This window comes from Berghia stephanieae, chromosome 11 (genome assembly GCF_034508935.2).
Source record: "Berghia stephanieae isolate SIO BIC M18660-M18661 chromosome 11, UCSD_Bste_1.3, whole genome shotgun sequence".
Lineage (NCBI taxonomy): Eukaryota > Metazoa > Mollusca > Gastropoda > Nudibranchia > Aeolidiidae > Berghia > Berghia stephanieae.
Genome location: NC_088370.1, coordinates 32,282,307 through 32,302,419, shown reverse-complemented (window position 1 = coordinate 32,302,419; position 20,113 = coordinate 32,282,307). Strand labels below are relative to the sequence as shown.

At 37.3% G+C, this 20,113-nt stretch overlaps 1 protein-coding gene across 1 annotated transcript in view; it reads right to left on the bottom strand.

Moving 5' to 3' along the window:
• Positions 1-19,903, bottom strand: part of LOC144956274 (uncharacterized) — a 130,388-nt gene extending 110,485 nt beyond the window's left edge. Inside the window, exons 1-8 of the mRNA XM_078886738.1 lie at positions 19,787-19,903; positions 17,231-18,135; positions 15,183-15,271; positions 12,684-12,843; positions 11,858-11,922; positions 11,146-11,258; positions 10,208-10,297; positions 6,091-6,302 (exon numbers count right to left, since the gene is read on the bottom strand). Of these exons, the coding sequence (XP_078742864.1) occupies positions 6,091-6,302; positions 10,208-10,297; positions 11,146-11,182 (339 nt within the window). The 5' untranslated portion in view covers positions 11,183-11,258; positions 11,858-11,922; positions 12,684-12,843; ... (1 more) ...; positions 17,231-18,135; positions 19,787-19,903. The remainder of the gene's footprint in view (positions 1-6,090; positions 6,303-10,207; positions 10,298-11,145; positions 11,259-11,857; positions 11,923-12,683; positions 12,844-15,182; positions 15,272-17,230; positions 18,136-19,786) is intronic.
• Positions 19,904-20,113: the final 210 nt, after the last annotated feature.

The following is a 20,113-nucleotide window of genomic DNA, read 5'->3' as shown; positions in this document are numbered from 1 at the left end:
ACAAGCAAACGATCTATCACCAAATTTTGTTCTTGATCTTTTTTCCGAAATTTTCGTTTGGTCATTACATGATCTTAAAGTGTAATTTTCAAATTTACACATGACCACGTGATCTGTGAGATATGCCGGTGCTATACCAGTCAAACACTTATAAACAAGACACGCTGCTTTGTAATATGTGCGCTTTTCAATGGGCAACCAGTGGAGAGAGGCCAACAAAGGGGTTGCATGATCAATTTTTTTTTTTTTGCCAAAAACTAATCTTGCTGCACTGTTTTGCAGTAGTTGTAATTGTTTAATAGAAGCCTGGGCCAAGTTGACAAGCAGGGAGTTACAATAATCTAGTTTCGAAAAAAAATGAGGGAAACAACCAATGTTTTACATGTTCCAATTGCAATATACTGACGGATCGAACTGATTTTCTTCAATTGAAAGTATAAAGATTTACAGAGAGCAGAAATGTGAGCTGACATTCTCATTTCCGAATCAAAATAGACACCCAAATTTTTCACAGTCTTTGAAACTTTGATCTTTTCACCCCCAATCAACACCTCAAGACCATCATTCACCTTCAACTGCCCTCTATTTCCTACAATCATCACTTCTGTTTTTGACTCATTCATTTTCAACTTGTTTGCATCCATCCACTCTTTCACATCCGTCACACATTCTTCCACACGTTTCACAATATTTTCGAGATTTTTAGTTTTATCAGTAGCATAAAGTTGCGTATCATCTGCATAGAGATGATAGCGTAGCCCATGACCAGTGATGACATTAGATAATGGAGAAGTATACAAAACAAAAAGAATTGGACCCAAAACAGAGCCTTGAGGAACACCAAAAGACAATGTATGTTGACGAGAAAGTTTATCTAAAATCATAACATGTTGCTTTCTGCCATCTAAATAAGATTCAAACAACTGCAAGACAGTCCCAGATAAGCCAAACGTTATATTAAGTCGTTTAATGAGAATACCGTGATCAATAGTATCAAACGCCGCCGAAAGGTCTAACAATGTCAGAAGAGAAACAGAACCTTTATCTAAAACATCAAACAAATCACTCGCAACACAGCACAGAGCAGTTTCTGTGCTGTGGTAAGAACGATAAGCTGACTGAAATTTTTCCCATAGATTCTTTTCATGAAGATGTTGTGAAAGACGTCTGAGTACAACTTTTTCAAGGATTTTAGAAAGAAATGGCAGATTTGAGACTGGACGGTAGTTACTAAGGTCATTTACATCGAGATTTTGCTTTTTTTTTGAGAAGCTTTACAATTGCATGTTTATAGATATCTGGGACTTGTCCTGAGATAAGTGACTGATTTATAATATAAGTTATGCAAGGTATCAATTCAGGAAGACATACTTTCAAAATATTAGTTGGTAAAGGATCTAAATCACATGACTTAGAGGAAGATGAACAAATTATTTTAGAAATCTCTTCTTCAGTTGTTTCTTTAAAACAAGAGAATCCCTGTGAACCCGAAAAAGGGTGGAAATTTATATCTTCATTTTGCACGAGGTCCAAATTGTTCCGAATTTTCGATATTTTTCCCGAAAAGAAATCTGAAAATGCATCCGACTGCTTTTCTACCGGGATATTAGTGAGTAGACACATGCCCTTTTCTTCCCCTAAAAGTTCCTTTGAAACAGAGAAAAATTCCTTAGTGTCCCTCACTGATGATAGTTTCGTGTTATAATAGTTTCTTTTTGCTCTTTTGCAGGTGGTTTTATACTTATGCTTTTTTGCTATATATGTATATATATATATATATATATATATATATATATATATATATATATATATATATATATATATATATATATGTGTGTGTGTGTGTGTGTGTGTGTATATAAATATATATATCAGCCGGTCGATCTAAAGGCCCGATTTTCTCCACGATGCCTCTACATTCCTTTTTTCCCTTTTGGCAATTTTTTCACTCTGGTTAAACCACGGAGACGGTTTCCTGGAATTTATTATTCTAGTTGTCTTTGGCGCAAGCCTGTCGATGACGTTGCGCAGTACCTCGTCCGTTTTCTGTGCTGATGGTATATCCATTCTTCCTAGTTCCTCTGACAGATTGTTTTTGAAGGAACTCTCATCTCTTTACATGCCCAAACCATTTCAATCTGTCTTCTCTCACCTTTATTGATTACGCTTGGAAAGGAGCAAAAATACACCAAACTTGCCACGTCACAGCTCTATGACATGACAATCAACACACTTGAAATTTAGCATCAAGAGTTCTTAGATATGACGTCATATCATCTCAAATTATGGTAGTTCTAGATTGTTCATTAGCAAACTGATAGAAGAGGAAAACTTAATTCTGAACCACACCTCGTAATTTGACTGTGTTAGAACGGCTGACCCACAATGTCAGTACAAAGAAATGTACCAAAAAAAAAAACCATGACAGCTTTAAAAGAAAAAAATACTAAACATGGAATGTTTCAGGACAAGGCCCTTCTTCAGCCAGTAATAACATGGAATGTTTCAGGACAAGGCCCTTCTTCAGCAAGTAATAATATGGAATGTTTCAGGACAAGGCCCTTCTTCAGCCAGTAATAACATGGAATGTTTCAGGACAAGGCCCTTCTTCAGCCAGTAATAACATGGAATGTTTCAGGACAAGGCCCTTCTTCAGCAAGTAATAACATGGAATGTTTCAGGACAAGGCCCTTCTTCAGCCAGTTATAACATGGAATGTTTCAGGACAAGGCCCTTCTTCAGCCAGTAATAACATGGAATCGTCAGGACAAGGCTCTTCTTCAGCCAGTAATAACATGGAATGTTTCAGGACAAGACTATTCTTCAGTCAGGAATAACATGGAATGTTTCAGGACAAGGCTCTTCTTTAGCCAGTAATAACATGGAATGTTTCAGGACAAGGCTCTTCTTCAGCCAGTAATAACATGGAATGTTTCAAGACAAGACTCTTCTTCAGCCAGTAATAACATGGAATGTTTCAGGACAAGGCCCTTCTTCAGCCAGTAATAACATGGCATGTTTCAGGACAAGGCTCTTCTTCAGCCAGTAATAACATGGAATGTTTCAGGACAAGGCCCTTTTTCAGCCAGTAATAACATGGAATGTTTCAGGACAAGGCTCTTCTTCAGCGAGTAATAACATGGAATGTTTCAGGACAAGACTCTTCTTCAGCCAGTAATAAAATGGAATGTTTCAGGACAAGGCTCTTCTTCAGCCAGTAATAACATGGAATGTTTCAGGACAAGGCTCTTCTTCAGCCAGTAATAACATGGAATGTTTCAGGACAAGGCTCTTCTTCAGCCAGTAATAACATGGAATGTTTCAGGACAAGGCTCTATTTCAGCCAGTAATAACATGGAATGTTTCAGGACAAGGCTCTTCTTCAGCCAGTAATAACATGGAATGTTTCAGGACAAGGCTCTTCTTCAGCCAGTAATAACATAGAATGTCTCAGGACAAGGCCCTTCTTCAGCTAGTAATAACATGGAATGTTTCAGGACAAGGCCCTTCTTCAGCCAGTAATAACATGGAATGTTTCAGGTGAAGGCTCTTCTTCAGCCATTAATAACATAGAATGTTTCAGGACAAGGCTCTTCTTCAGCCAGTAATAACATGGAATGTTTCAGGACAAGGCCCTTCTTCAGCCAGTAATAACATGGAATGTTTCAGGACAAGACTCTTCTTCAGCCAGTAATAACATGGAATGTTTCAGGACAAGACTCTTCTTCAGCCAGTAATAACATGGAATGTTTCAGGACAAGGCCCTTCTTCAGCCAGTGATAACATGGAATGTTTCAGGACAAGACTCTTCTTCAGCCAGTAATAACATGGAATTTTTCAAGACAAGGCCCTTCTTCAGCCAGTAATAGCATGGAATGTTTCAGGACAAGGCCCTTCTTCAGCCAGTAATAACATGGAATGTTTCAGGACAAGGCCCTTCTTCAGCCAGTAATAACATGGAATGTTTCAGGACAAGGCTCTTCTTCAGCCAGTAATAACATGGAATGTTTCAGGACAAGGCTCTTCTTCAGCCAGTAATAACATGGAATGTTTCAGGACAAGGCTCTTCTTTAGCCAGTAATAACATGGAATGTTTGAGGACAAGACTCTTCTTCAGCCAGTAATAACATCGAATGTTTCAGGACAAGGCTCTTCTTCAGCCAGTAATAACATGGAATGTTTCAGGACAAGGCTCTTCTTCAGCCAGTAATAACATGGAATGTTTCAGGACAAGACTCTTCTTCAGCCAGTAATAACATGGAATGTTTCAGGACAAGGCTCTTCTTCAGCCAGTAATAACATGGAATGTTTCAGGACAAGACTCTTCTTCAGCCAGTAATAACATGGAATGTTTCAGGACAAGGCTCTTCTTCAGCCAGTAATAACATGGAATGTTTCAGGACAAGGCTCTATTTCAGCCAGTAATAACATGGAATGTTTCAGGACAAGGCTCTTCTTCAGCCAGTAATAAAATGGAATGTTTCAGGACAAGGCTCTTCTTCAGCCAGTAATAACATAGAATGTTTCAGGACAAGGCCCTTCTTCAGCCAGTAATAACATGGAATGTTTCAGGACAAGGCCCTTCTTCAGCCAGTAATAACATGGAATGTTTCAGGTGAAGGCTCTTCTTCAGCCAGTAATAACATAGAATGTTTCAGGACAAGGCTCTTCTTCAGCCAGTAATAACATGGAATGTTTCAGGACAAGGCCCTTCTTCAGCCAGTAATAACATGGAATGTTTCAGGACAAGACTCTTCTTCAGCCAGTAATAACATGGAATGTTTCAGGACAAGACTCTTCTTCAGCCAGTAATAACATGGAATGTTTCAGGACAAGGCCCTTCTTCAGCCAGTGATAACATGGAATGTTTCAGAACAAGACTCTTCTTCAGCCAGTAATAACATGGAATTTTTCAAGACAAGGCCCTTCTTCAGCCAGTAATAACATGGAATGTTTCAGGACAAGGCCCTTCTTCAGCCAGTAATAACATGGAATGTTTCAGGACAAGGCCCTTCTTCAGCCAGTGATAACATGGAATGTTTGAGGACAAGACTCTTCTTCAGCCAGTAATAACATCGAATGTTTCAGGACAAGGCTCTATTTCAGCCAGTAATAACATGGAATGTCTCAGGACAACTCCCTTCTTCAGCCAGTAATAACATGGAATGTTTCAGGACAAGGCCCTTCTTCAGCCAGTAATAACATGGAATGTTACAGGACAAGGCTCTTCTTCAGCCAGTAATAACATGGAATGTTTCAAGACAAGGCCCTTCTTCAGCCAGTAATAACATGGAATGTTTCAGGACAAGGCCCTTCTTCAGCCAGTAATAACATGGAATGTTTCAGGACAAGGCTCTTCTTCAGCCAGTAATAACATGGAATGTTTCAGGACAAGGCTCTTCTTCAGCCAGTAATAACATGGAATGTTTCAGGACAAGGCTCTTCTTCAGCCAGTAATAACATGGAATGTTTCAAGACAAGGCCCTTCTTCAGCCAGTAATAACATGGAATGTTTCAGGACAAGGCCCTTCTTCAGCCAGTAATAACATGGAATGTTTCAGGACAAGGCTCTTCTTCAGCCAGTAATAACATGGAATGTTTCAAGACAAGGCCCTTCTTCAGCCAGTAATAACATGGAATGTTTCAGGACAAGTCCCTTCTTCAGCCAGTGATAACATGGAATGTTTCAGGACAAGGCTCTTCTTCAGCCAGTAATAACATGGAATGTTTCAGGACAAGGCTCTTCTTCAGCCATTAATAACATGGAATGTTTCAGGACAAGGCTCTTCTTCAGCCAGGAATAAAACTGATAAAAATGTAAATAAATCAAATTAAATCCAGTCAAAGAGATACCGAGTTGAAGTAAATGTAAAAATCTGTTTATTGTTTATTGTGGCTGAAGAAAGGTTTTGAGCCCAAAACAATCTGTGCTTGGTATTTTGTTCTCTTTTTAAGCTGAGCCACATTGACCCAAAGTATGACGGCCATTATATCCGCTATCCGGCTGTACTGGATAATTCTTAGGTTAAATTTTCGATTCTAAAATGTTCTTAGTTTTGAAAAATCTATAATTAAAAATAAAAGTAGAACCTCGTTATTGGCCGTCTCCAAAATATTGAAATTGAGCGTGTCCCCAGAAGTGGGTATAGGCATGTTCTGTGTTGACGTAAAGATAAGGTTCTCTTTCTCTTTTCCTTCCTGCACTCCCTTGATGAGAGGACTAATTCTGTGCGATAATAACATGTCTCGAATGACGAGGAGTTTCATGTCATTGGACTTAAAGAAGTCCTCATAACTGGCACCTGGAAATTAAAAAAAAAAAATAATAACTTGAGCATTTATATATTTGTGCGGCTATGTGGTCTTGTGGTATGACACTCGCTTTTGGATGGAAAGTTCCTGTGTTCGAGAATCACTCTGCGCATAGTTGAGTCCTTGGAAAAGGCCCTTTACTCACATTCTCTCACTCTGGTGTAAAATGAGTACCTGGCCGTTAACAGCATTGTCTCTGTCTGAAAAAATTGTAATATCGCCTAACAGGCATCATGCCATGTCCTACATGTTAAGTGTTGCTGATGGCCATGGACACTTTGTAAAGCGCTTTGAGCACTTATAGTGGATATTGCTCTAAATAACAGCTGGTTTGGTTTTTTTTTGTTTCTTTTATATAGTGCAATATCCACTAAACATGCTTAAAGCACTTTACAGAGGATACCTGGAAAACAGCAACACTTAACAATAAAGACGAGACATGGCGCCTGTTAGGCGATATTACATTTTTTTTTCAGACAAAGACACCGCTGCTAACAGCCAGATAATCAATTTATGCCTGACTTTGGTGAGAAAATGTTAGTAAAGAGCTGTTTTTTCTAAGGACTCAACTATGTGCCGCTCAGAGCAGGACTCAGACCCTGGACCTTCCAATCCGTATGTAATCAGTCAGTTTTAAGTTTTTAAAAACATTTAAGCTTTTATAGAGCGCAATATCCACAAAACATTCTCAAAGCGCTTTACAAGGGGTCCCTGTCCAACAGCGTCATTTAACATTTAGGACAAGACATGACGCCTGTAAGGCGATATTATAATTTTTTCGGACAGAGACACCGTTGTTCTTGGCCAGGTACTCATTTTACACCTGAGTATGGTGAGAGAATGTGAGTTAAGAGCCTTTTCCAAGGACTCAACTATACGCTGAGCGAGGCTCGAACTCAGGACCTTCCGATCCAAAAGTGAGTGTCACACCACAAGACCACATAGCCGCACAAGTACAAGTGAGATATCTTGAATTAGGGAAAATAACCTTTTTATTTTATTTAACTGGAGAATTATAAACTCCCAAATTAACCAGTTAATTACCATTCTCTGGTACAAGTATTGAAAAGTTTTGCCAGAAAACTCGTTTTTTCAAATATCGATTGATTTAAATGACTCTCAACTCTGCAAAAACTCTCAAATCTGAGACTTTGTGAAGTCTTCCTTAACTCTCTCCTTACCAGCCATTTTCAGGATTTTCCCCAAAACTTCACACCCAACTAACACAAAAATATATTTGTCATCACTCAAACACATTAGTAGTAAGTTTTTGTGATAAACAATTTCTTTAGCAAAACATGCTCCACAACACACTGTTCATTTCCTTTAAATTTTATGGTATACAAGAGAAATTGGAATAAGAAAAATGTTAGTTTGAGCCTCGCGCTCGGCGCATAGTTGAGCCCATGGAAAAGGCTCTTTACTCACTTTCTCTCACTATACTCAGGTGTAAAATGAGTACCTGGTCGTTAACAGCGTTGTCTTTGTCCGAAAAATTGTAATATTGCCTAACAGGCGGCATGTCCCGACCTACATGTCAAATTTTGCTGTTGACCAGGGATCCCTTGTAAAGCGCTTTGAGCACATTTAGTGGATATCGCGCTATATAAAGCTCAATTTTATTTTGTCATTTTTAAAATTTATTCGTTACGATATTCCTATAGTTGGTAAGGAGAGGGTTTAGACGTGTTTTCCTCAGACTGTCAGGGACCAATACAGTTCAGTCTGCAGTGGTGTGATACCCGGTCAAAAATCCTCTCTTGCTGTTGCATAGCTCAGTTGATAGAGCACTCGATTCACATGCAAAGGGACCAAGATCGATCCCGGGTGCGGTCGAGATTTTTTTCTGACCCCCCCCCCCCCCCCCCCCCGTCCACCCAGCCGTGAATGGGTAGCTGAGTCTGTTAGATTTTGGTGGAAAGTACTTTCCGATAGACTAGTGTCCTATCCAAAGGACAGCAAGCAATTGCTATTGTCCATTTCACGCTATGGAAACCAGAATAAACTCCGGCTCCATTGGCCGAATGGCTCTGAATAACTACTCTGCTGTTCATACTTTGAGCAATGTAAATGTTGACACATCAATGTTTTTGTTTATTCATCTTAACAACGCCACTACCACATTATCTCATTCGTCTGTAGTGTTTCATTCATCCTGTTTTGTTGATGATAAAGGGGAAACCTGAAACGTCCATTTCATCTGTTTTCGTATACTCCATTCAATTTCACATTGTTATTCATACTTTGGGCAGGTCAGCAGCATACGGTGGGCGTCTTCTTCTTCTCCTTCATCAACAATCACATATGCCTGTTTCTCCTATTTTGAAAATCTTGTGCATGTGGTGTTTCAGGAGATTGGGTCCTGATCGCAGTCTAAAGATTGTGACCTGGTCCAATCTATCTAAAAGTTTGATTGGGTCACTTTTATCAGACCTGCCTACTGCTAGGAAAAATTTGTAGAAGTTCGATTTTTTGGCTACATTTAGAGAACTGCACAGACGTTTTTGATTCAATAAATCTTGTTGTAAAGGAGAGTTTGGTTGCTTAGAAACGGTATTTAGGACTTTGGAGAATATTTTGGTTCAGCTGAGGGAAAATATTTGATTTGAAATGCTATTTATTGAGATCTTTTCATGTTTTTCCCTTGGAAAATACGAATTTTTTTGATATTTCAAGTTGGCAGCTCTTGTTTTATTGAAGCTCAGGTGCGTCTTGTGCCAGTTGGCTTTTGCATGGACCTTGAAATAAAAAAATAAATAAATAAATTTTTTTTAAATAGAGCTTTTATATTGCGCAATATCCACTAAAATGGGCTCAAACCGCTTTACAAAGGGTCCCTGACCAACAGCAACGTGCAACATATGTAGAACAAGACATGACACCTGTCAGGCGATATTACAATTTTTCCGACCGAGACAACACTGTTGACGGCCAGGTACTCATTTTACACCTGAGTAGAGTGAGAGAATGTAAGTAAAGAGTTTTTTCCAAAGGACTATGCACTGAGCGAGGCTCGAATCCAGGACCTTCCGATTCGAAAGCGAGTAGTCATACCACAAGACCAAATAGCCGCACAATTGACTTGATTTCACCAACTTCATAAAGGTTTCCATCTTGAGTTCCCTCAAGATCCCATTTTGGCCAAAATATCTGATAATTCATTTTCTACCAAGAACAAGACAGAGACTGAACAATGCATTCAACCAACTCCAAAATTTATAGAATAGAAATAACATAATCAGTGAGAATATACGAATACAGATTTACGAGGCACTGATTATTCCGATATTGACATGTAATTGTGGAACCTGGGGCCTCACAAAAAAGAAATTAGAAAGTCTCGATTCATACCTCCCGAAACAATTACGTCACATAATCGGAATCTATTGGCCAGAGACAATTACAAATACTGATCTCTATGAAAAAACCAGGGTCCAACGCTTGAGTACAATAATAAAAGAACAGCGATGGAGACTATTTGGTCACATCTTACGTCGAGAAGATAACATCCCAGCCCAAACCGCAATGACAGAATATTTCCTTCATGGCAACAAAGATGTAGGGAGACCAACAACATCAATAGTAACCACCCTGAACCAGAACCTCTCTACATATCAGAAATGTCTGGATTCAGATGAGGCCGCAATTAATCCCTGAAGAACTAAGAAATACTGCAGTGCCCTCCGTACTAAAGTCACAACAAGATCTTGACAGCCTCAAAACTCTGGCCCAGGACCGCGACCAATGGAAACAATTAACAACATGGATGGAGAGAGCAGCTATACTTATCGACCATGACTGAATCACACAATTCTCAGCAAGCGTCATTCAGACTGCGAAGTTTGCTACTTACTTACAAGACAGAGATGACAATAATAATAATAGGGAGTCTTACCATGATATTGGATGTAGTAATCTTTGCCTTCTGTGATGATAGGGTTCCCTGCCCACTGTATGGAGCCCTTAGCTGGTATCTGAGTGTTGACTGGGAGGAAAGATGGATATGTGGATAGATGGATAGATGGATGGATGGATGGATGGATAGATACATGGATAGATCAGTTATTAGACACTTGACAATAGGTGGATGGTTTGATGGTTACGTGGATTTTCAACTGTATAATATAACAAGCACAAGTTCAAAAACTACCTCTCCTACTACTACTACTACTACTACTACTACTACTACTACTACTACTACTACTACTACTACTACTACTACTACATACTACTACTACTACTACTACACTACTACTAACTAACTACTACTACTACTACACTACTACTACTACTACTACTACTACTACTACTACTACTACTAACTACTACCTACTACTACTACAAACTACTACTACTACTACTACTACTACTACTACTACTACTACTACTACTACTACTACTACTACTAACTACTACTACTTACTACTACTATCTACTACTACTATACAACTACTACTACTACTACTACTACTACTACTACTACTACTACTACATACTACTACTACTACTACTATACTACTACTACTACTACTACTACTACACTACTACTAACTACTACTACTACTACTACTACTACTACTACTACTACTACTACTACTACACTACTACACTACAAACTACTACTACTAACTACTACTACTAACTACTACACTACTACTACTACTACTACTACTACTACTACTACTACTACTACTACTACTACTACATACTACACTACTACTACTACTACTACTACTACTACCACTACTACCACTACTACTACTACTACTACTACTACTACTACAACTAACTACTATTTCCCATTATTCTCCAAAAAAGTATAAAAAATCTCACTAATGGAATTTGGAATCAAAGCAGCGTCGCATGCCATGCAGATGAAATTTCCAAGCTGAGGACAGGTTGTGAAATCCTCTTTCAGTCACCTTCTTACACCCATTGATCTCAACCTGAAATGAAAAAAAAAAAATAAATATATATATATATATATATAAATCTATATAAATATATATATAGAGTGCAATATCCACTAAACGTGCTCAAAGCGCTTTACAAGGGACCCTGGCCAACAGCAACACTTAACATGGAGGACGGGACATGAAACCTGTTAGGCAATATTACAATCTTTTCGGACAGAGACAACGCTGTTAACGGCCAGGTACTCATTTTACATCTGAGTATGGTGAGAGAATGTGAGTACAAAGCCTTTTCCAAGGACACAACTTTGCGCCGAGCAAGACTTGAACCCAGGATCTTCCGATCCGAAAGCGAGTGTAATACCACTAGACCACATAGCTGCACAAATAATAAATAAATAAATAAACAATAAAGAAAAAAATAATATCAGAATCGACACATTTATCACTGTAGCAAATATAAATATAATGTGGTCTCGTGGTATGACACTCGCTTTCAGATCGGAAGATCCTGGGTTCGAGCCTCGCTCGCCGCATAGTTGAGTTCTTGAAAAAGGCTATTAATCACATTCTCTCACCATACTCAGGTAATCATAATAAATAATAAAGTACCGTAAAAAATGTATTTTTACCATATGAATGAGTGGGAACAATTCCGATAGCCAGACGATGCCTTGGTCGGTTATGTTGGGACAACCTTAGAAGGAGAGAAAATATTAATAAATAAATCAGATTATTGTCGTGATAACCATCATCATCATTGTCATTATTTTTATCATTATCATCATCATCATCCTCATCATCATCATCTTTAACACCACCATCATCATTGTCTTTGTCGTCATCATCGTCATCACCATCATCATCATCATCATCATCATCATCATCATCATCATCATCATTGTCTTTGTCATCATCATCGTCATAACCATCATCATCATCATCATCATCATCATCATCATCATCATCATCATCATCATCATCATCATCATCATCATCGTCTTTGTCATCATCATCATCGTCATCATCGTCGTCATCAGCATCTTTAACACCAACTTCATCATTGTCTTTGTCATCATCATCATCATCATAACCATCATCATCATCATCATCATCATCATCATCATCATCATCATCATCATCATTGTCTTTGTCATCATCATCATCATCATCGTCATCATCATCTTTAACACCATCTTCATCATTGTCTTTGTCGTCATCATCGTCATAACCATCATCATCATCATCATCATCATTTTCTTTGTCATCACCATCGTCATCATCATCATCATCATCATCATCATCATCATCATCATCATTGTCGTCATCATTATGTATGGATAAAACAAAGAAATTAAATGAGTTTGAGTATCACCGAAATTTTTTTTTTACCCAGACAAACTCTAGAAATGATTATTACTTAAACATATAATAAGTTTAAAGTCAAACGCATGTCACCTGCAATGAAAATCGTCCTCATATTTGGAAACGTATGGCCCTTGGCCGATCCCTTGGGCCGTCCAAGTATAAGGGCAAAGGTCACATCTGTCAACAGGTCACGGCCATTCAAATTCAACGACGTTAAGTCAGCCATTAAATTTTGTAATATAACATTTTGCTGTGTAGTAAATGAGCAAAATATTTTTTTAAAAGAGAGAGAGAGAGAGAGAGAAAAAAAAATGAAAATTATGTGATTATCCTCAAACAAAAAGAAAGAGAAAAGAAGAAGAGAAAGAAGAAAAGAGAAAGAAAGAAAAAAAAAAAGAGAAAAAGATAGAAGAGGAGAGGAGAGGAGAGGGAGGAAGGAGGAAGAAGAAGAAGAAGAGAAGAGAAGAAGAAGAAGAAGAAGAAGAAGAAGAAGAAGAAGAAGAAGAAGAAGAAGAAGAAGAAGAAGAAGAAGAAGAAGAAGAAGAAGAAGAAGAAGAAGAAGAAGAAGAAGAAGAAGAAGGAGAAGAAAAATGAAATAAAAGACCAGTATCTGTTGATTTCCAACTGCGATCAGCAACTATTTACACGTGGAGAAAACTTCAGGATGTACACAAGTAGCATTGAAAAAATTCTCAAATGTATTTTTTTTAAAGAAAAAAATTAATTAGATTGAATAAAAATGGCCTTGAATAATATTGACAAATTAGCATTTTTGTCATGATTTACATAATTCCAGTGACAAGGCATTTCAAATTCTTAAAGATATCGTAAAACAAACAAACAAAACAAACAGAAATATATATAAATGATAACCTCCTATTTCATCAACGACAAATTTTAATAACAAACTATGCCCATATCCCGATAGCTCAGTTGGTAGAACACTCGCTTCACACGTAAAGAGACCAAAAGCAATCCCGGGTGCAGTCGAGATTTTTTCTGATCCACCTGTCCACCCGGCAGTGGTTGGGTAGCTGAGTCTGTTAGATTTGGTGGAAAGTACTTTGCAATAGACTAGTGTCCTATCCAAAGGAAAGCAAGCAATGGTTATTGTCTGTTTCACGCTATAGAAACGGATAAACTCCGGTTCCATGTGCTGAATGGCTCTGAAAGACTATACTACATTTTGATGACACTAGGGAGTCTGCATACCTATAAAATTGTATAAGAATGCTATGACTATCGTCACTATTATCATCATCATCATCATCATCATCATCATCATCATCATCATCATTATCATCGTGATAATCATCAATCGTTACGATACAGTATTGTGTCAAGCTATTGACGTTACGTTATTGACCGCATGGTGACAATGGGAGCATGTCCTATCTGTACTTTTGTGTCCCTGTGTAACTTGCTTGAATGTCAACCTCTTGAAGACCTGAGATGCACATTCCTCCCACCAAATCCAAGCATCAGTAACACACTTTATAGTCACCTGAAACAACTACAAAAGACGTCTAACTTCTACGTCATGGCACAAGACCGAAGGGCTAAAGCTCAGGTGGTCGCTGGTTTGGATAAGTAAGTAAGTAAGTAAGTGTCCCTGTGAAAGGCACCCTTTCCTTACCTGTATGCCAACTATTTGATAACCACCCTAAAGAAAAAAACTTAAAGACCAATCAACTTTATACACCATTACAGAAAACATTCCGTTCAGCACAACGGGGTAACTGGAGAAAAAACTCCACTTACTTCCATGTGGCAATGAACCAAAGAGTACAAGCTCAAAGGTCTGGGGGTTCGAGAATAACAACATCACATGACATCCTACACTAGTTAAAATTAGATAAGAACAAACTTTAACCCTCTCCTTACACATATAAACGCTATTTTACGTACACAACATTTTCTAATTCAAATTTTTGTACTCATAATTAAAAAATAACTGTATTGTAGTATGTTTTGAAATTTGTTAGCAAATTACTGCTATGTGTCTGAGTGATAAAAATCTATTTTGTGTTGGTGTGAATTGGGAATCGAATATGGTAAGAGAGAGTAACAAGCAGTCCTTTTCTAAATAAAAACCATATTTCTTAAGTATATGAAAATGGTGCAAAGCTTCTCCCCATCAAATGCTATCACCCTTAAATCACAGAATAGAATACATGTCCATCTAGCCTTTGCACAACCAATGCTTTCATCTTTATCTTGTGCGGCTATGTGGTATAGTGGTATGACACTCGCTTTCGGACCGGAAAGTCCTGGGTTCGGGCCTCGCTCAGCGCATAGTTGAGTCCTTAGAGAAGACTCTTGACTCACATTCTCTCACCGTACTCAGGTGTAATATGAGTACCTGGCCGTTAACAGTGTAGCGGGTATCATGTCCCGTCCTAAATGTTAAATGTTGCTGTTGGCCAGGGACCCCTTGTAAAGTGCGTTGAGCACATTTAGTAGATATTGCGCTATATAAAAGCTCAATTTTTAAAAATTCAATACTGACCAAGGTCAGACAGAAGATTTTGAAAAGCTGGTAAACCGATGGAAAATGGGCATCCCTGTTTAAAAATTGTTTAATCTCACCAGCAACAGATGCAGGGGAATGAACTCTGGTAGCTCCAAATTTATCTTGTCATACTCTCCCTCATAAAGCTCTTTACATCCAACAGACACTGGGGAAATAAAAGGGGTTTACTGTTATGTATTTCGGGATTTTTTTATGACTTATAATTGTGTAAAATTAAATTTTAAAAGTTTTTAAGCTTTAGATTAATGATCAATGGGGGCCAAAGTGGTCGAGTGGTTAAGGCATTGCACTGTGACCCGGAAGGTCCCAGGTTCGAGCGTCACTCCAGGCACTTTCTTTTTTTCCTTGGGCAAGATTATTAACCCCCAATTTGCTCACTTGGACATGGATGATTCCTGTTGACATCATACATCTTGTGGTTTTGGTGATCAGGAAAGGAAATGTATTGGGAAGATTGGGGCAACAGCTTCTGCATCACCTCATTGATCATCAACTAAAGTCACAAATCAGATCTTTGTATTTGTTAGTAGACTCATCTACTGCTATGTGCGGCTATGTGGTCTAGTGGTATGACACTCGCTTTTGGATCGGAAGGTCCTGGGTTCGAGTTTGGATAAGAAAAGTAAGTAAGTAAGTAAGTAAGCGGTCTTTTATCACAGTTTAATACTTTTTGGAATGAGGTCAAAGCTTGGGATTAATAAGCAATAAACACAACAGAGTATAACAGCTTCAAAAACAAACAAAAAACACCAAACAATGAACCAACAACAAAAACATTTAAAAACAAAACATAAACACATTAATTAAAAACCAGAAAGACGACAGAGAAAATTTGAAGAGAAAAGATATTTTCTATATGAAAGGATATGCCAAATATTTCTCTGCCATCTAACTAGGGTTCTTTTTTAGTAATGTATTTATGTCTGTATTGTTTTTCTGTTGTTGGCTCAAAATCCTTCTTCAGCCAACAACAAAAAACAATAGATTTTTATACAGAGAAGACCTACAAAATATCTCTATAGTATATCTGGAATTTAGTTATGTATTTATGTCTTTATTGTTTTTCTGTTGTTGGCTGAAGAAGGGTTTCGAGCCTGAAACGTTCTGTGTTTGGTATTTTGTTCTTTTTTGAAGTTGTTATATTCAGTTTTGTTTAATATCTTAAATAAGAAAGTTTTGACACTTCATGCGAATTATTGGTGTCCCATCATCTCAAAACTCAAAACTACGAAGGAAAAGGTGACAATAAATGAAAAGGCTTCAAATGGGAATAGCCCAGATAATGAATGTTTTGGGTAATAAACCCTTAGTCAGCAAAAATAATAAACAAATGAACGTTGAAAGCAAATAAAATAAAATGTTGTGAGAATTGTGGTGTCTTTACAGGCTTCAGACTACTCTTACCTAGAAATTTTTTTTTTTAACGGATTTCAAACCAAACTTAAAATAGCTAGAAATTTTTAATTTTAGTTTCCATCAGTGTAAAAAATTATATTTGTCATGGTCTGATGAGCGCTAAAAAGCTTACTCGACTAAATTTATAAAATAAAATATGTGATATATAAGGGGCCGCAGAATTTACTAGTTACTTTTTAATAAGAACAAATGATGAGATGTTAAAGATGACATGAATAGAAAGTTGAAGTTTAATTAAATGAGTTTTCTTATATATGAAAGGTGATCAAAAATACATGAGAATATGATGATATTACGTATCTTATGCGATCTTGATGAGATGATGATAATGTTAGTAGTGTGTGTGGACTTCTGGGGTTTCATTTAACATTTTGAAAAATAAAGGTGAATCATTGTTTTGTGACAATATTCATTCTCTGTGATTATTATTATTATTATTATTATTATTTTTATTATTATTATTATTATTATTATTATTATTATTATTATTATTATTATTATTATTATTATTATTATTTATTATTATCATTATTATTATTATTATAAAAGCTTAACCCAAGCTTCAGATTTTTCTTTCCTATAAATTCAATTTGTTAAAATCTAAAACATCCTGACATATTGTCATATTTTTTTTTAGACAAAAGATCACATATTTGGGGGGGGGGGGGGGGGGGGGAGTTGTTCTTACCGTCATGTTGTGTGTCCCTAACATCAACTCGCTTCAGTTGTCTTTTCTTATTTAAGAGATCCACATTTGTGAAACGGTTTGCACTTTTGAAATCTTCTTGATCGTACAGCAAGCCTTTGAGAAAAGGGGAAGGTCCATTATCCAATCCACTGGCGGTTTCATCCGTTCCTACACCTTCCACAGCAGGGGGAGGAGGGGGAGGAGCTACAGCAGGTGGAGGTGGTGGTGGTGGTGGTGGAGGAGCTGGGATAACTTGCACAGTTTCCTTGCCTTTACCTTTCGTCTTCTCTTTCTTTTTCAAAATAGACTGGGGTTGATTTTTTGAGGCATTTCCATCAATTTTATCAGCCGTTTTCACATTTGATTTGTCATCTGGTGTTTCAATTTCTATGTCAGCAAATGGAAAAAGGGATGGAGATGCTTGCTCATATTCAGGAAGACGAACATCTTGATCCTCAGTATTTGCCTTTTTTTCTTTGTGGCTAATAGACGCACCACTCTGCTCACCATATGTTTGCAAATTGGCCTTTCGAATAATTTGTTTTTGTCTAGGAGCTGGTTCAGGAATGAATTTTTCACTGACTGTGGATTCAGTAGCTGGAACTTTATTCAATACTGGTGAAAATCTTACACCCTTTGCTCTCTGTTGCGGCAAATCTGATGATAATAATGTATTTGATTTTGTCAATATATTTGAACCATTGTTGTTGTTGGACACATTCTGCATTGGAACATTTGTGATTGATGTTGATGCAGACAGTTCTGATGGATCTGAGGTTTTATGAACACTTGCATTCCTTTCGAACGAATCACGAGTTGGTTTCTCACCGGAACTTGTGCTAGCAAATGGCCTGGGCTGATTGGTTGCCTGGGTATTTTGTGTTCTTCTATGCATGTTTCTGTCTCTGAAGGACAAAAAATAATTATCAAAATTAGTTTTTGATATTTTTAATAATCTGATTTTCATAATCATCCTTATTTTTATTTTTTTTATTTTTCACATGTTATTTCTATTTATGGAATGGCTTACCTTCTGGTGTTTTGTTTATTAACAATATTAAGACTTACAACTTACATCATAGTATAGACCTTCACTATCAGTAAAGAACCATGCTATCCACTTTCATCACTATGTTTATTGATTTATTGAAGAAAAAGAAAAGAAGGAAGAGAAGAAGAAGAGAAGAAGAAGAAGAAGAAGAAGAAGAAGAAGAAAGAAGAAGAAGAAGAAAAGAAGAAGAAGAAGAAGAAGAAGAAGAAGAGAAGAAGAAGAAGAAGAAGAAGAAGAAGAGAAGAAGAAAAGAAGAAGAAGAAGAAAGAAGAAGAAGAAGAAGAAGAAGAAGAAGAAGAAGAAGAAGAAGAAGAAGAAGAAGAAGAAGAAGAAGAAGAAGAAGAAGAAGAAGAAGAAGAAGAAGAAGAAGAAGAAGAAGAAAAAGAAAAAGAAGGAGGAGGAGGATGTGATGATGATGATGATGATGATGATGATGATGATGATGATGACGACGACCTAGATGATGAGAAGAACGTAGATGATCACGAATTGCAAAAAATAATTCCAAATGCCTATATTTGGATCACAATGACAAGACTAGTGCGATGATCTGGTAAACGGATAGACTTAATGGAGCCATAGAAATTATGGTTGGCATTCAACAGCTTTCACTGTCTTCAGACTAGCTCTTTGACTCAAAGGGCAACACTCGTCAGCTAAATAGAGACTCTTAAAGTTGACGGCTTTCGACAGACGCTTATGATACTCTCCACCGACACTGTCACGCCCTATGCTGAGACTTATCTGTGAGTTTTTGTAGGTTATTATTATTTTTTTTTGAAGGACTTCCGTAGTTTCACAGCGCACCTAAAGAGGGGATTTTATTTTGCCATTATCTCGGAGAGACGTCAACCCTAACTTAAGATACTATAACCTGATAAAACATAATGTTTGCATTCACTTGCAATATCGAAACTGATGGGAAACACAGTAAATAATAATGGCGTCGACCGGAGTCCTAAACCACAATTGACATCAAATTGTTTTGAAATTAGAAAAATCACACCACTTATACTTATAATTATAAAAAGAAAACATACTAAATAGTAATATTTATTGGTGTTGCAACTAATTGAAAGTCCATCATGGCTAAAATATTAAGTAATATAATAAAAGTGCTGTGAAACTAAGGAAGTGTTGGTGTGTTCGTTTATTTAATCAATACCATTGTCTTAATTTTATATGGAGGTGTGTAGTAGGGCGAAGGAGAAAGGTTTCAGTTTCAGACGATCAGAGGCGTATTGGGAACTCAAACATTACTAGAAATAATTACGAAGACGAATGAAAGACGTAACATTTTTCGTAAATGCATCTTCTTCTTTCAATAAAGTAAAGTCCCGCCCCCGCTCCTGTCTAATTCTAATCCTAATCCTAAGCGGCCTAAGTCTTAAGTCCCAAGCCCAAGTTGGAGTCTTCTAATTCGTTCCCTCAGCTCCCAAAAAGTCATTGTACGCCGTAAAAGTTTTTTTAATGTGTTGACTATAGATGTTAACATTATTTTTCACCATTTCTGAACTCAAGTTGATCACAAATTAGCATCTAAGTCATAAAGAGAAACTGCGCCCGGAATGCAGCAACGATGTTGATTCCACACGCACTGAACCGTCGTCAGGAAAGAGTTTGCCGAAAATAGGGTTTTCTGGGTTTTACGGCTGTATTTTACGACTCAACGTCCCATTTCAGGCAACTTGGTATCGGGCATCGGGTATTTTTGGGTAGCCCGAAATTCCAAATCCCATTGTTATAAATTCTTTATTTCAATGTTGAAACTGCTCAATCTGATGGCAATAAAAAAAAAAATAATTATAAAGGGCATTTTTTACGATTTCACT